General features: G+C 39.8%; 1 protein-coding gene across 1 annotated transcript in view; it reads left to right on the forward strand.

Annotated features, from left to right (window-relative positions):
• Positions 1-19,618, forward strand: part of ttyh2 (tweety family member 2) — a 145,006-nt gene that overhangs the window by 15,888 nt on the left and 109,500 nt on the right. The window contains exon 3 of the mRNA XM_060844822.1: positions 19,416-19,588. Within this exon, the coding sequence (XP_060700805.1) occupies positions 19,416-19,588 (173 nt within the window). The remainder of the gene's footprint in view (positions 1-19,415; positions 19,589-19,618) is intronic.

Here is a 19,618-nt window from a genome sequence, read left to right on the forward strand (position 1 = left end):
ATCAAAGATCATACAAAGACTTTAACAATTTTGTTCAAAATTGCTTTTTGTGTGTAGTTTTCTGTATTGGTTGTCTATTGATGACATTTGCTATCTCACATTATATAGAAACACATTTCTTCCCTCAGAAGAAATGGAGAAAGAATGATAATGTCTGTGAAACTCAATAATGTTGTTTAAATAAGAGTTTGTCTTGAGGTCAGAAACCTTCCTTTTGGTTTGTGTCCATGCAATTGTTGCTATGCATTTTAATCTTTTTAAATGGGTTCACATGTGACACTTGCTTTTGCAATTGAAAAGAAATGAGGTCTTACTACAAAATGAGTTTTTCTGCTTCTGGAAAATGAAGAGTAACACACATTTTTGCAGCCCAGAAGGAGGCTGATCGGCCCATCTAGTCATGCTGGTTCTTTAAATGAACAATCCAGTTAGATCTCTCTCCTGATTTTTACCAATGCCATCTGATTGTTCCTTTTCATATACTTGTCCTGTTCCTGATAGAAAGTCGTTAATGAGTGTATTTCTCCCACATTTTCAGGTACTGCATTCTAGGATTATAAGAATTCATTACGTGTATGCTTCCCCTCCCCATGTCACCTCTGAATCTTTTGCCAGTTGTCTTAGCATTTTACAAATAAAAACAGAAAATGTATAAATTCTCAGATCAGGCAGCATCTGTGGAGAGACACAGTTAAATGTTTCCAATTGCTTATTCTTCATGAGATTAAAGAATGAAAAAACATGAGAGGTTTACAGCCAATATAAAGGGGGATGGGACAGGAACAATAATAGGAAACGTCTGAAAGGATGGAAAGTAAGCAAGACCTGATGAATCTTGAGAAGGGAAATAGAAACCAAACAAAGACAAATAGAAATCCCATTGGAGAGAACTGCAGAGGGTCTTTAATGTGGATGTTCCTGGGAGACATTTTTATTTCAGATTTCGATCATCTGCAGCATTTTTACCTTAAAAATCAGACATTTTTCGATTTGCAAAAATAAATGTAATAAAAGTATTCCTATTTCTCATCATTAGTGTCAAGTGGGCCAGAATTCCACAAATAAATACTGAAGTTCTCGGCTGTATGGAAAATGAGTTATTGCAGATGAGTTTCGGTTCTCAGTTGAGAAGATACCTTAGTGAGGTGTTTTAAGGAAATTTGATTTTTTTTCTTGTTCACATATTTGAATCATGTCTTATATAGACTCATTAAAAACAGTGCCTATTTTGAATCCTAACTCTAAATGCCTAGTGATGTGAATGGCTGGGAGAAGGATTAGGGACAGAAGGCAGAATCCTTGCAGCTCTCATTGTGAAATGCTTTCGTGACTGTTCAAGAGAAACAGGAGGCTATTGAAGCTTCTCATGGGTTTTAATCTAAGTATTGTTGCTTTCGTGATTAGATTACTTACAGTGTGGAAACAGGCCCTTCGGCCCAACAAGTCCACACCGACCCGCCGAAGCGCAACCCACCCATACATTTACCCCTTACCTAACACTACAGGCAATTTAGCATGGCCAATTCACCTGACCCGCACATCTTTGGACTGTGGGAGGAAACCGGAGCACCCGGAGGAAACCCACGCAGACACGGGGAGAACGTGCAAACTCCATACAGTCAGTCGCCTGAGTCGGGAATTGAACCCGGGTCTCAGGCGCTGTGAGGCAGCAGTGCTAACCACTGCGCCACCATGCCACCCACATGTTTGACTTTCTGTCAAGTTGGAGATGGAAGTAGTTTAGTTTTGTCTCAGTTTTAAGCCATTCTTAGATATCCGTAATGATGCAAATTATTGTCAAATGTTTGATGTTTAAGGTGAAATTAATGTTTTGGTGAGATTTTACACTTTAATTTCTGACAAGCCAATTAGTCCAGTGTTCTGTAAATTACATGGTATCTAAATGCTGCATGTTCAGCTAGTCAGTGATATCTTAAAAAGAAGCTTTGGGATTCAAGATCCTAAACTGAAATACTGTATAAAAGCCCATGCACTCTGTGACTGCTTGCATCACTATTGAGATACCTTATTATTTATGATCATATTGTTTTTGGAATCAAAAGAAATATTAGTGTTTAGTCTTCTGCTGAAGTATTTAGGAAACTAATTGAGTAAACCTAGACTTGTTGATTTAATGCGCAGGAATTTAAATCCACATATTCCCAAAGGTGTGTTTCTTCCCCACTGAGGCTGAGCATTTTCTGTTAGATCAGATATCAAAAGTCTTTGCTGCAAACTATTTCTCACCTCCCTAAAGGTGACAAGCTTATTCTTTTGCGTGGAGTACATGTACAAATTTAGCAGGCCTTGATTTGGGTGCTGTGGTTACTCAAAACAACAGGAAGGAAAATAAAGAAAATAGATTTGTTTCCTGCTCTTTATTAATAATTTCTGTGAGTGTTACAACTGATGAGGCTCAGTTATGGTGCAACCTATGACAAATAGCCACATTTTCCATATGTGTGTGAGGGTTGGCCTTAAGGTTAGAGTTACACCCCAGTTAAAATCAATGCCTTTAATTGAGGAAGGGCAATAGTTTTTGGGATCATAGAATCAAGTCCACACTGACCCTCTGAAGAGCATCCCACCGAGACCCTCCCCTGTAATCCTGCATTTCCAATGGCTTATCTATCCACACATCCCTGCATACTACAGGCAATTTTACCAAGGCCAATTGACAAAACCTGCATATTTTTGGACTGTGGGAGGAAACCGAAGCACCCAGAGGAAACTCATACCAAAATGGGGAGAACGTGCAAACTCCACACAGATGTGCACATTTTTGGACTTTGGGAGGAAGCTCACACAAACACAGAGAGAATGTGCAAACTCCACGCAGATAGTCACCAGATAGTGGAATTGAACCCAGTCCCTGGCGTTTTGAGGCACCAGTGCTCATCAATGAGCCACCATGCTGAATATTGGGAGTCTTGTTCTAAACTCTTGTATTTGTTGCAATTATGGAAGAAGTGTTTTAACATGGGACCATTACAGCCAAATTCAATGCTGATACTAAAGTAAAACAAAAGAACCTGTAGATGATAAAGATCTGAAACAAAAATTGAAATAACTATTGAAATTCTGCAAGCCTGACAGTATCAATGGAGAAAAAGCAGAGTTAATTTTATAAGTCCAAGTTTGAAGACAGGTCACTGAATCTAAAACAATAATTCTGCTTTCTCTCCACAGATGCTGCCAGACCTGAGTTTTTCCAGCAATTTCAGTTTTAGTTTCAATGTTGATCTTGCCACGTGTACCCTTCTGAACTACATAGCAGTAGGACTATGAATGGGATTTTTTTTTTCTTGATTTTGAAACCTGAGACACAGAGCTGAACGCAAGTATATATATGTCCCTTCACCTGCTGCGGTTAACTTACTCAGACCAGGTATTGAAAGTTGGATGTCCCAGTGACGGATGGCCCTGTAATGCACCAAATTAAAGTGGAGTAGTTTAATATTATTGCTTGACCAGCATTGATCTGCAATAAAAGATTCTTGTGTCCCACTCTGTCTGCTTGACCGAAGTGCACTTACTTTGCCAAGTGCTCATTTATAAAATTTAATGATGCTTCAAAAGGTTACTGTAATTCTGGAGGCACTTGAGGGTGAGCACAATTCTTCCCATTTAGCACTTACCATTGCTGAGGTCATTTAGAGTTTTGAATACTGTTTTTGAAATGTTATACAGTACCATTATAAAGCCCAAATTGCTTTGGTACTGAAGTATGTATTACAAAGCTGTTACAAAAGTATAGTTCATCTCTATCAATTTGAAAAGCAGAACCCAATTGCCAATTTTGGTATAATTGACGCATGTATCCTTAACTACACTAGAAGTTTTCATAAATGTAGAAACAGTTTATTAATGTTGCTTTGTATGTAACTTCACTTTAAATCTTCATCTCAAGTTAACATCATACTGCCAAAATCAGCAGAGGAAATGCATCAGGCTTGTCATGTGAAATGTACAGCACTGAGATGTAGAAATGTTGACACACTGTGTAAAGGGGAAGGACTAGGTTTTGGAGCACTGCTCCTTTATCAGGTGATTGCACAATCATGTGATGAAGGAGCAGCGCTCCGAAAGCCAGTGCTTCCAAATAAACCTGTTGGACTATAACCTGTTGTTGTGTGATTTTTAACTTTGTACACCCCAGTCCAACACCGACGTCTCCAAATCATAAAGGGGGAAGGATAGGATGTATAGTGGTTGAGGAACAAAAAATGGCTACGCCTAACTGATCGTGGGGAAAAAAAACCTTTAAGCAATTTGTGCTGTTTAAAAATAGTTAGTATAAGTTGTGTGCTAATAAATTGTGTCGATGAATCAATTTATTATTTGTTTCTCTTGTGGATTGTGTCTTTATTCCCAGGAATAAAATGAATAGTTTTTGAGAGAGCAATTTTAGCATACAAAAATTCTTTCCTGCTAAAAATCTGCACTGAGCAGACCGTTTAAAATGCCTTGTTTGGAAAGGTGTTTTGATTACATGTTAATCGTAGCAAGTTTTAAATTTTCCCACTTGACATTATGGCCACCTGCATCTGACATGGGAACAGAATTATCCTGGTTCAGGATCAAGTTTTATTTCCAAAGATATACTTTATTCATAAAGTTTGTGAAAAAAACAAGAAAATTATTAAAAACTTGAATATCACAAAGTTTGTAATAAAATTCAACTTGTCTCCTGAGAGCATTTTACTCTCAAAATGATCTTAGTAGTCTTAATATGTACAAATTGCATACAATGCTAAGTATACAGCCCAAGCGCATAACATTTTAATTTGGAAATTATAGAGTGTGCCATAATATGAACTTTTTCTATGCACTGTGCTCTGGTTCCACACAGAGATGCCTGAATATAACTTCATGTATTCTTAATTTTCACACCATGCAATCTAAGGCACACAGTCATAGAGTCATAGAGATGTACAGCATGGAAACAGACCCTTCGGTCAAACCCATCCATGCCAACCAGATACCCAACCCAATCTAGTCCCGCCTGCCAGCATCTGGCCCATATCCCTCCAAACCTTTCCTATTAATATACCCATCCAATTGCCTCTTAAATGTTGCAATTGTACCAGCCTCCACCACTTCCTCTGGCAGCTCATATCATACATGTACCACCCTCTGTGTGAAAACGTTGCCCCTTAGGTCTCTTATATCTTTCCCCTCTCACCCTAAACCTATGCCCTCTAGATCTGGACTCCCCGACCTCAGGGAAGAGACTTTGTCTGTTTACCCTATCCATGTCCCTCATAATTTTGTAAACCTCTATAAGGTCACCCCTCAGCCTCCATCGCTGCAAGGAAAACAGCCCCAGCCTGTTCAGCCTCTCCCTGTAGCTCAAATTATTCAACCCTGGCAACATTCGTGTAAATCTTTTCTGAACCCTTTCAAGTTTCACAACATCCTTCCGATAGGAAGGAGACCAGAATTGCATGCAATATTTCAACAGCAGCCTCACCAATGTCCAGTACAGGGCAAAAGTGAGGACTGCAGATCTGGAAACCAGAGTTTAGATCAGAGTGGTGCTGGAAAAGCACAGCAGGTCAGGCAGCATCTGAGCAGCAGGAAAATCGACGTTTCGGGCAAAAGCCCTTCATCAGGAATAGATCTCTCCACCCTGGAGGCTCCCTGCCTCCATTCCTGATGAAGGTCTTTTGCCCGAAACATTGATTTTCCTGCTCCTCGGATGCTGCCTGACCCGCTTTTCCAGCACCATTCTGATCTAAACCCCAATGTCCTGTACAGCTACAACATGACCACCCAACTCCTGTACTCAATACTCTGACCAAAAAAAGAAAGCATACCAAAAGCCTTCTTCACTATCCTATCTACCTGTGACTCCACTTTCAAGTAGCTATGAACCTGTATTCAAAGGTTTCTTTGTTCAGCAACACTCCCTTGGAAGAACTATCCATTTGGATACAGAACTAGCTCAAAGGTAGAAGACAGAGGGTGGTGGTGGATGGTTGTTCTTCAGACTGGAGGCCTGTGACCAGTGGAGTGCCACAAGGATTGGAGCTGGGTCCTCTACTTTTTGTCATTTACATAAATGATTTGGATGCGAGCATAAGAAGTAAGTTTGCAGATGACACCAAAATTGGAGGTGTAGTGGACAGTGAAGAGGGTTACCTCAGATTACAACAGGATCTTGACCAGATGGGCCAATGGGCTGAGAAGTGGCAGATGGAGTTTAATTCAGATAAATGCAAGGTGCTGCATTTTAGGAAAGCAAATCTTAGCAGTCCAAGGGTTTCTATGTTTTATAATTGGTCTATTATGACTGAAAGAACCTAGATTGTGACATTCTTCCACTGCTGCTCTGCAGTGGCTACTCCAAACCTTAATACGTCCCCTAGCATGTACTTGTGGATCTTGGAATATGCCAGTCTGAAACAGTAAGACAAGGTCAACTCTTCGCACTAGAAGATCAGCAAATTTCAGACAGGCCAAAGAGTGTCTTTCACCAACCTGATTGTTGTCCAAGAGCCTATGAATACCAAGTATTGCACCACAAATGTATTTTGACAAAAGCCATGGCTGCATTTCTGTCCAAACCTCCTTTGTAAAGATACATTCTACAGGTAGGTGAACAGTCTGTTCCTCACCACAGTCATCTCAAAAGCAAGTGTGGAGGGGTTACAAAGGAACTGCAAATAATAGATTAAAATTGTGTGACTCGTGTTCTGTTTGAGAAATAGCAGCAGTCATCTCATCTCACCAGCACAGACTGTTACTGCTGAAGAATATTTTGAGGCTTTAGAAATTTGTACTTAATAACAGTCTAAAATATGCACTGTTCATTGCAACTGGTTTGGAAATTCACAGTATGTAGATGATTATTGAGGAAATTGACATTTTTACAGATGGTATTTGTTGCTCTTACTCTTAAAATAGCAAAATTTAACAGGTTAAACAGCCTCAGGTGGGACACAAAGACTCAGTTCAGATCTGATCAAATAGCAGTTTTAAAATATACATGATACTCTGATTCTAACCTGTTCAGATATGTTGTAGCACATGTCTGGGGCAGGTGGGATTTGTAGGTAGGAACACTCCCACTATGCCACAAGGGCCCTATATTTCGACAGCTTTCTGGCTACAACTGGCTTTGTCATTAATTGGTTGTACAAATTGTGCTTGACCTGTTTGAACCTTAATTATCAAAATTTGTTTATCCAGCAAGTCTTTGATGGTGCAGAACTCCATGGGGAACAGCAACCTGAAAAGGTTAATCTGGTTTTTGGCTTAGATATGCAACTGGCTCATTAACTGGGAAGGCTTGAAGGCAACAGGGGGAATAAATTATAGATGAGTCATGCTGGTGCTAAAGTTTCATTATTGGGGTATTGTTCACAGGACAACCTTTCAATGAAGGCAATTATATATGAATGAATTATTGCTATCAAGTGGCAAATTATACCTTTAAGAGAGATGCAAATATGTAACAATCAGCAAAATCAATTTAATTTTCCTGTTCATGCCCTTAGCAAGTGAAGTCTCTGGTTCTTTGAATCTGCCACAAGAAAGATGTTGTTAGACTTGAAAGGGTTCAGAAAGATTTACAAGGATGTTGCCAAGATTGGAGAGTTTGAACTATAGGGAGAGGCTGAATAGGCTGGAGTTTTCTCCCTGTAGCACCAGAGGCTGATGGGTGATCTTATAGAAGTTTATAAAATTATGAGGGGCATGGAAAGAGTAAATAGCAAGGATTTTTTTCCCCAAGGCAGGGGGGTCCAAAACTAGAGGGCAAAGGTTTAAAGTGAAAGGGGAAAGATTTAAAAGGGACCTTAGGGACAACTTTTTCATGCAGAGGGTGGTGCATGTATGAAATGAGCTTCCAGAGAAGGTGGTGGAGGCTGGGACTATTATAGCATTTAAAACTCATCTGGATGGGTATATGAACAGGAAGGGTTTAGAGAGAGATATGGGCAAAATGCTGGCAAATGGGATCAGATCAGTTTAGGATATCTGGTCAGCATGAACAAGTTGGACCGAAGGGTCTTTTTCTGTGCTGTTTGATTCAATGACTCAAAGCATGTGAAGGCAAAAGCTTCCAATAATATATTAAATCCAATCCAGATCTGTTTGCATCACGTGTATATCATTTGAACATTATTGATATGATGTGTGTGGAACTCCTGGTTTATTTTTGGCAGAAAAAGCAACAAAGGCACAAAGGCTGTGTATGTTGGATCTTAAGAGGAACATAATAGTTTTTATTTCTGTCAGGGTTCTCTCTTAATCCAATGCCAAGGAACAAACTTTAATTTCAGTTTTGATATGAATCAGGGGCAGCAATGCAGTGGGTTACACACAGATAGTCTGCTGCAAACTGAGGCCATTAGATACTGGCTCAGATGACACACCAAGACATTTCTTACTGAATGCAATAACTGCATTGTCTCCCCATAATTTTTTTTTATCATAGTTGCAGGGGAATGATTGGAGACATGCCAGTAAACATAGCTTCACAAAATAAACAGGAACCTATATTGATAGAAAAGCTAGTGTCTGCTAGGGAGCCTTGTGAAGGTCTTGTCCACGAAATCTGCAAAAATAAGTTCCTTATTTTATCAACTTACCTCAGCCTTTTCAAATTTGTTCCTTATTTTCAAAATTAATTATTTTTTCTTAAATCTTAATTTATCTGCCTGAATTTACTGGCCTTTGTGGAGTCTGGTGTTTCTGCTATTGATTTTTGGAAAATCAAAGGATACAGAAGCGGTGTATTAAATATGTCACTACTGGGTTTTAAAACTGGGCGGCAGAATTGTTTTTGATGTTTGCTTTTATGATTCCTTTGTGGTAAATAACAAAGGCATGATAACAAGTGTCAGACTGTTATTTAATTGTTATCTACCTTGAGTGGTGTAATGCTGACTGTGCACAAGCCAGTATTGTTTTCCCCTCAGCATTTAGTCTGGAATTGTGACCAGTTTTTGTCTTCAGGTCAAATTCAGTTTTAATCTGATTTGCACTGCTTGAAGACTGACTTGAATCTCAACGTTCTGGTCAAAGGTGGATTGCATAATTATTCACAAATCAAGTGGAACCTCTGTTGTTGTTGTGAATGAACAATATTCTTTAATTGTGCCCTGGAAAGATCTGTGCACCCAACTGAGAGTTTTAGAACAGAACAAAACATTGCAATACTATAACACAAGGCAGCAATGACACTTTTTAAAAAGGGACTTTGTAAAAGCAATCTCTTATCTTACAAGGCCAAATTTGGACTATTTATACTTTTTAAAAATCAAATCTAGAGCACATGCACAATATAAAATTAAATGTCACACAAGATGAAAAATTGACTAGACGTGACCAGTGAAAGCTACAACTAGTGAAACAGTCACGACAGTTCAACAAAAGATATCTGCAACAGTTTGACACTGTCATTTTTCTAGGTTGGTTAAATCTGTGAATTTTATTAAGTGAAGATTTATGCAAATCGTGGCTCCAAAACATTGATGGGTGCAAAGAGATCATTTCCGTTTAGTTGCTGCTCACCCCATTTGGCACGAGCATTAAAACCACAGTAAGAGAGTTAAATTTCCATTTTCCACCTCATACTGCAGCCAGACTTTTCACCAGATTTGGAAGGGGCTGGGAAAGAGAAAGACAAAATAAGGAGCCCTCTGTTTGAGGAAGATAATTTGAAACTCAGTTGCTTTTAAAACTGCTGCATGTCTGCCTATCTTCAACAAAATACCTCCAGTGGCATCTGTTCACACCTTCACCCATTTGGAAAGCATGGAATGATAACCAGAGTCGCACACGAATACCTTTTGTAATTCGTTTTGTGGGACGTGAAGAGGGTGAAGCAAGCAAAAAAGAGATATATTAGTTTTTATGTGTAAATCCAATTTGGAAGCTTGGCTCCACTCCAACAAAAACTCTTGATATTCTGAAATCCCTTGTTGCATAAATTTACTTATACTTTTTGATTGGTAAAGAGATCAAGGATTATGGGAAAAGGCAAGAGAGTAGTAAATTTACTTATAATTTACTTTACTAAGGCTTTGGGAATGTGCAAAACATTTCTTAATGAGGTTAATTAATTATGGCTTCACCAAAAGCCTTGTGATTTTCTTGACTTTCAAACATACTTTCATTTTGAAATCGTTGAATGTAAGTAATTAATCATTAGTAGTACAGATGTATCAGATGTTAAAAATATTAAAAATAAAGTAAAGGACTTGGCAATTAACTATTCATTTGAAAAGTGGAAGCAAGGCTGCAATAGATGTTATGTAAGATACAATTACAGTTCTCTTGCTAAAAAAAATGCTTTATTGTATACTGGCAGTGTACTATAAGTAGCTTTCTGTTTGTCCTGTTACTTCAGGAAGTTCATTTCCTTAGTATGTTGAAACCATAAAGCCAGATGGTGTCAACGGCCTTATCGTGGATTTCTGCAGGATTGATTTATTCTGACAGGAGGCATTAGCTCATGGGAGCAGCAAAGCATAAGTATTCTTTGTCCATCCTTATTTATCTTTCTCAGGCCATGACTTTTGAGCTAGGGATGCAAGGCTTCATGGTCCACATTCAATCCTGTGTTCAAAACCCCTGGTAAGTAAAGACGTTCTGATTTAGGGATTCTCCTAATAACCATGTCAGATTCCTCATTCAACTGTTTCTTTGTTGTTGTACTGCAGCAGGTTTTGCAGCATGGATAACTTATTGAGCTTAACTGACTCCTTTTGAGTTGAGAGGTGAATGAAGACGATGTATTGAGGAGGGGGTGTGCTCTATTATTGAAAGCAACAAGTTCCTTATAGCAGAATCTACACCTTGCTCTCATGTTTCCCCCAAACTCTTCCCCTGCCAGATAAATATACAATCTTTTTCTCCGTGATCAGTTTTGACATTTGTAGGCAAGCAGTTTCAATGTTCAGTTTGTCCAGTTTCATATTGATCACAGGAGAAAGTGAGGACTGCAGATGCTGGAGATCAGAGTTGTGAGTTCATTCCTGATGAAGAGCTAATGCCAGAAACATCGCCTCTCCTGCTCCTTGGATGCTGCCTGACCGGCTGCGCTTTTCCAGCACTACACTCTTTGACTCGTATTGATCTCAGCTGTCTTTTTCATGTTATTGATTAGTCATAAGTAATCTGTTATTGATGAATCTGCTGAGCCTGCATCCTCAGTTTATTCCTCTACTGTGGTGAGACCAATATAAGACATAAGATCCTAAGACGTAGGAACAGAATTAGGCCGTTCACCTATTGAGTCTGCTGCACTATTTGATCATGACTGATATGTTTCTCGACCCTACTCTCTTGCCTTCTCTCATAATCCTTGATCTCTTTACCAATCAAGAACCCATCTATCCATGTCTTAAATACATCCAATAACTTGGCCTCCGCAGCCTTCTGCAACAATGAGTTCCACAGATTCAACACCCTCTGACTGAGGAAATTCGACCTTCTCAGTTCTAAAGAGTTAGTTTCTTTATTCTGTGGCTTTACCCTCAAGATCTAGTCTCTCCTATTCATGGAAACATCTTCTTCATGTCAACTCTATCCAGGCCTCTCAGTGTTCTGTAAGTTTCAATGAGATTCACCCCTCACCCATCTAAATTCCATTGAGTATAGACCCAGAGTCCTCAACCGTTCCCCATATGACAGGCCCTTCAGTCCCAGCATCATTCTTGTAAACCTCCTTTGGACAACCTCCAATGCCAGCATATCCCTCCTTTAGATACGAGTTCCAAAATGCCAATAATATTCAAAATGCAGTCTGACCAGAACCTTATACAGCATCAGCAGCACATTTCTCTTGTATTCCTGCCCTCTCTTGAATGCTAACATTGCTTGTGTCTTTCTAACCTGCATGTTAACCTTAATAGAATCCTGAAATAGGACTTCCAAGTTCCTTTACGCTTCTGATTTACAAAGCCTTTCCCCATTTAAAAAATAGTCTATGCTCCTATTCTTCCTACCAAAGTTCATAACCTCACACTTTCCCACACTGTATTGCATCTGCCACTTACATGCCCACTCTCCTAGCCTAAGCCCTTCTATACCCTTTCTGCTTTCTCAACATTGCCTGTCCCTCTACCCATCTTTATGTCATCTCCAAATGTCGCAACAATGCCCGCCGTTCCTTCGTCCAGATTGTTAATCACGATGTGGAGGTGCCGGTTGGACTGTGGTGGACAAAAATAAAAATCACACCGCCAGTTTACAGTCCAACAGGGATATTGGGAAGTACTAGCTTGCAAAGCGCTGCTCCTTCATCAGATAACTAGTAGGGCAGGAGCATAAATTCTGTCTTATGATTCTCCCCCATTGGTCACCAGATGAAGGAGCAGTGCTCTGAAAGCTAGTACTTCCAAATAAACCTGTTGGGCTGTATCCTGGTGTTGTGTGATTTTCAGATTGTTAATGTATAACATGTTAGTTGTGGTCCCAATATGGACCACTGCAGAACTGTGCTAGTCACCAGCTGCCATTCCTGAATGGACCCCTTTATTCCCACTATCTGCCTTCTGCCATATTTTACCATGGGTTTTTATTTTATTTAGCAGCTTCCTGGGTGGCACCTTGCCAAGGGTCTTCTGGAAATTCAAATAGATCATGCCCACTGGCTCCCATGTGTTCGTATGTTCAGAAGAAGAAAAAAAACACTGCTTCGTTTACACTTGTGCTGTCTGAGATGTATCCTTGGGGTCACTCTGTAGGATATGACATCAAGACTAAGGCAATGATGTCTTCAGGTCAGTCACGTTCATCAAATAGATAAAGGCCATATACCCGAAGACCTTCTGTAGGTTGAACTGGCCACTTGGTCACAACCATTGCATACATACCTCCACTACACATACACTTGCAGGGTAGATTTGACGATGATCAGTATTGATAGTTTCAACAAGAAGACTGTTAATCGCTGTGACCTCTAGAGGCTGACAGTTGGGGCAGTGAAAGAGGCAACAGCAGAAAAGACAAACTCGGCTGGCCAAGAGAAAACAGAAGGTAGTAAATCATGCACGTTCCCAGTCCACTGTGTTCCTCTGCAACAAATGTGGCAGAGAGTATCGTGTCAGAATGGGGCTCCTGAGCCACACCAGGTGATGCTTAACACAGATTTGGCCACTATGGCCTTATGCAATGTTGTGAAACTGCAGTGATTATGAGCAGTACTGTGAACTAGTGTAATAAAGTCCCATTATCTCCTGGTTATAAGTGAAAACCTGATCCAGAATCTCTTGGACCTCTTGGTAAATAATATGAGGATAACCTGGAATTTCAATACTGGGGCTTCCCAATGTGTGGAGGCTGGGGACTGAATGTATGAATTCATGTGTTCTGAGGCAGTTATGGCTGACACATACCCCTCCCTCCAAATTTTCCCCACTTTAATTGATCTTTTCCTCTTCCCCACTGCTCACTTAAGGGTTACAACCACTTTATAGCCTCAAAATGTGGTTGTAGTGAGAAAAAGGTTTGGGGAGCAGTTTCTTTTCTTCTCCACATAGATAATTACACTTCTAAAAAAATGTCCATGTAGTGCATTCAGACAAGTAACATCACGCAGTGGATAAGTAACATTGCACTTTGAAACTAAAGGTGAGCTTTTTATCATTAGTAAACTTGGTCTTTAGCAAAGTATCAAAATGCAAGGTGTGGCTTCTTTAGGTAGCATGCGCACCTTTATACCTGCTGTAGGAAGCCTGATCTGAACCTTGTTCCGTTGTTACTTTAAATGGTGAGCCATTAAATAAATGAGATTTTAAAAAAAGACTATTTTAGAATTTAATTTCTTCACAATATAAGTAGTTCTACAGATCAAACTTGAATGCTGTGTGAATATTTTGCAATAAATGATCTTCTGTACTTTGTTTGGTAGAGGAGCACATAGAATTGCACTGATTAGAAATGAGTAAAAAGTGAGGTCTGCAGATGCCAGAGATCAGAGCTGAAAATGTGTTGCTGGTTAAAGCACAGCAGGTCAGGCAGCATCCAAGGAACAGGAAATTCGACGTTTCGGGCCAGAGCCTGATGAATTTCCTGATGAAGGGCTCTGGCCCGAAACGTCGAATTTCCTGTTCCTTGGATGCTGCCTGACCTGCTGTGTTTTAACCAGCAACACATTTTCAGCTGATTAGAAATGAACCTATATTGTTACAAATGTGAAGTTTGTAAATTTATGTTTCCAGCCTACTTACAAGGGAGTGGCAAAGAGGGTTATGGGTCTCCCTCCAAATCCTGTTTGACAGTAAGGCTGGGGGACTTGGTTGTTAAGGGAACAACTGATGATGTTCCCTAGCCAGGGAACGAAATGTTTGCAGCAAAAACTTCCAGCTCGGCGAACAGAACCACAACAACGGACACCCGAGCTACAAATCTTCAACCAGACTTGGAACAAAACGATTTACTGAGCAGAAGGTGCTACATAATGACACCTGTGAACAATGACCAAAGCAGCTGTACGAATGATCAATATTCCATCTCTAAGTCTCACACGGAGTTGTTCAGATTGTCAGATTTTATAAACAGTTAAAAAGTGTCAATTTAATTCCAAGATAGAATGGACTGTCCAGACTTACAAAGCAATAAGGGTATTTATGTCAGCTTTTATGTGGAGGTGCTGATGTTGGACTGGCGTGGACAAAGTCAAAAATCACAACGCAGCGGGTTTAGTCCAACAGGTTTATTTGAAACTGCAAACTTTGAGTTTGCTCCTTCCTTATGCAGCTAGTGAGAGAGAATACATTAGACACAGAATTTATAGTAAAAGACCAAAGGGCCATATGACTTATGCAAATGTGTTGAGCAAACTTAGATAGCTTGTCACTAACCACCCCACCTCATCAAGTTGCCTGAAACATAATCCTGGTCTCGCGCCACCAACCAGCATCACTTGACACATCCACAGAAGGAAAACCTGACAGATGGAAGAATTCTGGGTCAAAATACCAAACTATAGTTTTGTACTTTAAAGTGTAATTTGATGCTGAAATAGTCTTAAGCAAATTAAATGCAATATTGACTAGTTACAATAGAAGTCTTAAAACTGAACATCTCATTTTGTGATCCTGCCAATCAGTCATTGGCAAATCAAATATCTTTTTAAAAATTATCTGTCTTGACGGGGGTTGTGGTATCATCTAGAATCGCTAGTTATCACTCATAGGGTGGTTTCTGGACAGTATGCCCGTGTTTCTCTGTAAAATCTACCTTTGAGACCTCAGAGATGCACTTATATTATCCGAGGTCATGATACAGCTGGGGTGTGCCAGTGAGTGGGGGGAGAGAGAAAATCACTGCCCATTAATCATGGATTGTTAAGCACCCTTGGCGTAGACACAATTGTTCTGGCCTCTGTCATTATACTCCTGAAACTACTCTCTGAAGAATCAGATGGTCCATAGTGATTATTTTGAATTGGGTATGCTGCCAGTTTTATAGAATAGAGATTTTAAAAAAAATGAATGTCAAGAATAAGCAGAAAGTATTGGACGTAAATAGTGAATAATTTATTGTCCACAGGGAGCTTATAGCTTAGTGCTGAGTGTTTTAACAGTTACCAGTCAGTTGGAAGTTTCCAGAATATTGTAAATCTTTGTTTTGAATCTTTATAATTGGTTCAGGTCTTGTATGTGAGCAAATTCTTTTAGGGACATGCAATCTCAGAGAATATCTTCTACAACACTGAGGCACTGATGGATTAGATCCAATGACTGTTATAAATTATAGGTGATTGGAACCAACTGTTCGCCATCTAGCTACATTTTCAGAGAAAAAATAAATCCGTTTCCCATGGCTCACAGAGTATATATCATTTGTGTGATGTATCTGTCAGCTGCATGATTGCTGGTCTGATAGAAATCAGTGGTTTGAAAGAATTAAATAACATGAAAGCTTATGGTAAGAATCCAAGGCACAGGTAGAGGTTGCCTTGCTTCTGGGTCATACTCAAGGGATGTTGTGTCATGGAGATAGCTGTTCTTGTGAAGCAAGTCGTGGTGAAAGACTATAATCTCTGACATATCAAGGTAGAGTTTTCAAGTTCTGTAAGTGATATAAATATTTCCAGTTTTGCCTTATTTCATGAAATCATGTAGTTCATTTCTTTAGGGATTTCTGCCATCTGCTAATTTGATGCATGTTCCTTTGCAATAGCATTTAGTAATTCTATACAAACTTGTGGAAACAACAATGTTAAGATGCTGACTGCAGTTAACGGCAAAGTAAACAAATGCAAGGATGTAGTTACAACAATATCAATGCTTCTTCAGCAAAAAAAAATGTAATCATTAAATTGTAGAGCATGAGTTTTAGGCCTTAATGGACCAAAGCCACTGAATTATCCACTTGGTCTCTTTATATAGGCAGGTAGACATTGGGAAGAGTTCCCCTTGGTATGTTATACTTCTTTATGGGCATCCCATCCATTTTTTTTAGACATTGTAATGACAAATAAACTTGTGGTATAAGTGATAAGTCACAAAGCAGGGTGTGGCTTAATAGTGATTTAGGGATCCAGCTACAAAAAGGTCAAAAAGACAGACAAGATGAATTTCATTAAAAGAGGTTTATAGTTTCTTTTAGTAAGTGTCTAACATTGAGACTCGAGTATAGTCAATCTCATGTAAAAGTTGACCTTCCACCTTTTGGCCAAAAAATCCTAACTTTTTCTTTCTATTTACCTCCCACTTGTAGCCGCTACCACAGACTGACTTTTTTTTTTCTCCCCCCTTTCTCTCACCAGCCTTCCTAATCATTGGGAAACTGGCAATCAGACTCCCTGGCTTTCGTTGACTTCATTATTCACTGCCTGTCCCGCAGGCTGAATCTGTCTCTCGTGCAGCTTCGCTCACAGGCCAACTCTCCTGCAGACCAGCTCTCTCCCTTTCTTCGTTCTTCCCGCTTGCCATTTTCCCTTGAGCTCTTGCTTTGAGTGAGCCTACAGGTGAGGGGACTTTGGAGAAAGACAAACTGAATCAAAGCACCTGAGAGTAGGAGAAAGAGTGAGTGAGTTTTGGTAACAGGCCATGCTGTTCCAAAGTGGAGCCATTTTGGTCATGCTCACTCTGTTAAACTCAGTGCAAAGCAATAGTGAAGTGAAAGTATGGGCGTCACGGTGGCACAGTGGTTAGCACTGCTGCCTCACAGCGCCAGAGACCCGGGTTCAATTCCCGCCTCAGGCGACTGTGTGGAGTTTGCACGTTCTCCCCGTGTCTGCGTGGGTTTCCTCCAGGTGCTCCGTTTTCTTCCCACAGTCACAAAGATGTGCGGGTCAGGTGAATTGGCCATGCTAAATTGTCCGTAGTGTTAGGTAAGGGGCATGGGTGGGTTGCGCTTCGGCGGGTCGGTGTGGACTTGTTGGGCCAAAAGGCCTGTTTCCACACTGTAAGTAATCTAATGTAAGTAATCTAATCTATCAAATGACCACGATACTAAAGAATATGCATAATTTTCAATCCCTCAAAAATATTACTCACATCTAAGTTAAATCCTTGACCCCGCCCCCCCGACCAAATCCTTGCCTCACGTTTGAGCTCACAAAGCCAAAGTTTTTACATAGATGAAATAGTAAATACTAATTCTGTTATACAAATGACTCCATTTACACAGTCTTTGGCAATCCATTTCCACCTTCACAAATGTTTCACGATCATCCCCCCGGTCCCTGCCCAACACCAATGTAAACAATTTGAAAAAGTGCAATGATTTAAATATTTAAAGTATTGAATTATGATGAGGTAGTACGTATATATTGTGTTCCTAAAAAAAAAGCCGAGGTTATAGTGTAATTTGATCAAGGTTTTTAACTAAGGAAGGGGATTGAATGCATCATCACAAAGTGAATGTTGACCTCTTGTGGGTACAGGCTGGTCTTCAAGGTAAAGTCACTAGACCCAGCAGACCATGGGACTGCTCTCTTATTAGTGGGAGACAGTTGGTGGTAGTTTAACCTGAGGGTGAGCACACCTCAGAAAAGAGGTGAGCTTGAGAAGGTGGAATCCTCATACCTCAGTCAGTGCAGGAATTGAACCTGTGCTGCTGGCATCACACTGCATTGCAAACAAGCCACCCAGTCAACTCAACGAGGGCTGACTTGATTGACTCTTCTTAACAAGGTGGATAGGGACAGGATATTTCTACTTGTGAGTGAATATCCCCAAGACAAGGGGGCACTGTTTTGATGCTGGTTGTCATCCATTCAGGACTGAGATGAGTTTTTTTCTTTGTTAGCGGGTTGTGCAACTTTTGAACTCTGCCTCAGAAAGTGGTGGAGACGAGGTCATTAAATATTTTGAAGACGGGGTGGATAGATTTTTGTTCGGCAGGGGAATCCAGAGCTATGCAGTTAGCTACTATTCTGGAAATTGAAAGAAAAGCTGATTAGCATGGCCTTATTGCAACACAGACCAGTCTTGAGGGGGCTGAATGATCTATTTCAGCTCCTGTTTTGTATGTTTGCAACAGGGACATCATTTTAGGCAGCGATTCCTTATCAAAGGAAATACTTTTCATCCCAGGAGTCAATCATCTATTAAACATTTGCTGTACGTCTACCAAGGCAAGTGTACATACAGAGACCAAAACGCAACACAGTTTTTCAGGTGTGGTCTCACCAAAGCTCTGGACAAATGCAGCAACAACTCCTAACTCTTCAAATCAAATCTCCTTGAAAAACATCACATTATGCTTCACCTTCACTTACTTACCCACTCATCTAACATATCTTTATGTCCATTTGCAGGTGTCCTGCTCACATTTTTTTCCCTACACATTTATGACTGTTTAATCATATTTGATAACTGGTTTCTGCACTTAAAATAGAAAATGTTTCTATTCAGAGGCATTTGTTTTAGCAGTTCTGAAGTTTAAGTACCTGTTCAGGAAACAGAGAAGTTAATGACTTTGAAATAGAATATACTTATGAGTGAACATTTTTGTTGTTCACAGAAAGCTCAACTCTAACTTGGCATAAATGTAATATGTTTCAAGTAAATCCCTTCAAAATCAGCTTTCTTCTTCTTAATGTTTTTGACAGACTTTTCACTTCCCAAAACTACCATCCCAATGAGTTGCATGAAGTAACCAGACTTTATGGGAACAGTGTTGTTTGTAATTGTCAGTCGTAAAATGAGATCATGATGACTATTGGGATATGTAGGAGTTCTCTAAACCCAGTTATATGATCAGGAATTCTAATTTGGTTTAAATAGTCTATCACAAGTCGAATAGATTTCCCCAATTGAAGCACTGGCAGTAGCAAAATTTCAGTAATAATGTGAAAATTACTAAATGCAGCACCTGTACATTTATTAACCAATAAATGAAGGTGCATTAAGTTATGTTATTCCTGTAATAAGGTGTAACTCTTATGAGTGAAAAGCAAATCTCAAGCAATTATTTTAAATGTTTTTTTTATTTTTCCCCAGGCACTTATGTTTTTGGCTGCAATCGCTGCGGTTGGCTTGGCCCTCAATTTGATTTTCATCTCCATTTACTTGTTATGCATCTGTTGCTGTAAGCAGACCAATGATGAAGAAATTAAGAGGCCACATTCGTGCTGTGTCATGTGGACAGCTGTGACAGCTGGACTTATCTGCTGGTGAGTGTAAGATATTACGATGTAAAGTGT

Source organism: Hemiscyllium ocellatum, chromosome 25 (assembly GCF_020745735.1).
Source record: "Hemiscyllium ocellatum isolate sHemOce1 chromosome 25, sHemOce1.pat.X.cur, whole genome shotgun sequence".
Classification (NCBI taxonomy): domain Eukaryota; kingdom Metazoa; phylum Chordata; class Chondrichthyes; order Orectolobiformes; family Hemiscylliidae; genus Hemiscyllium; species Hemiscyllium ocellatum.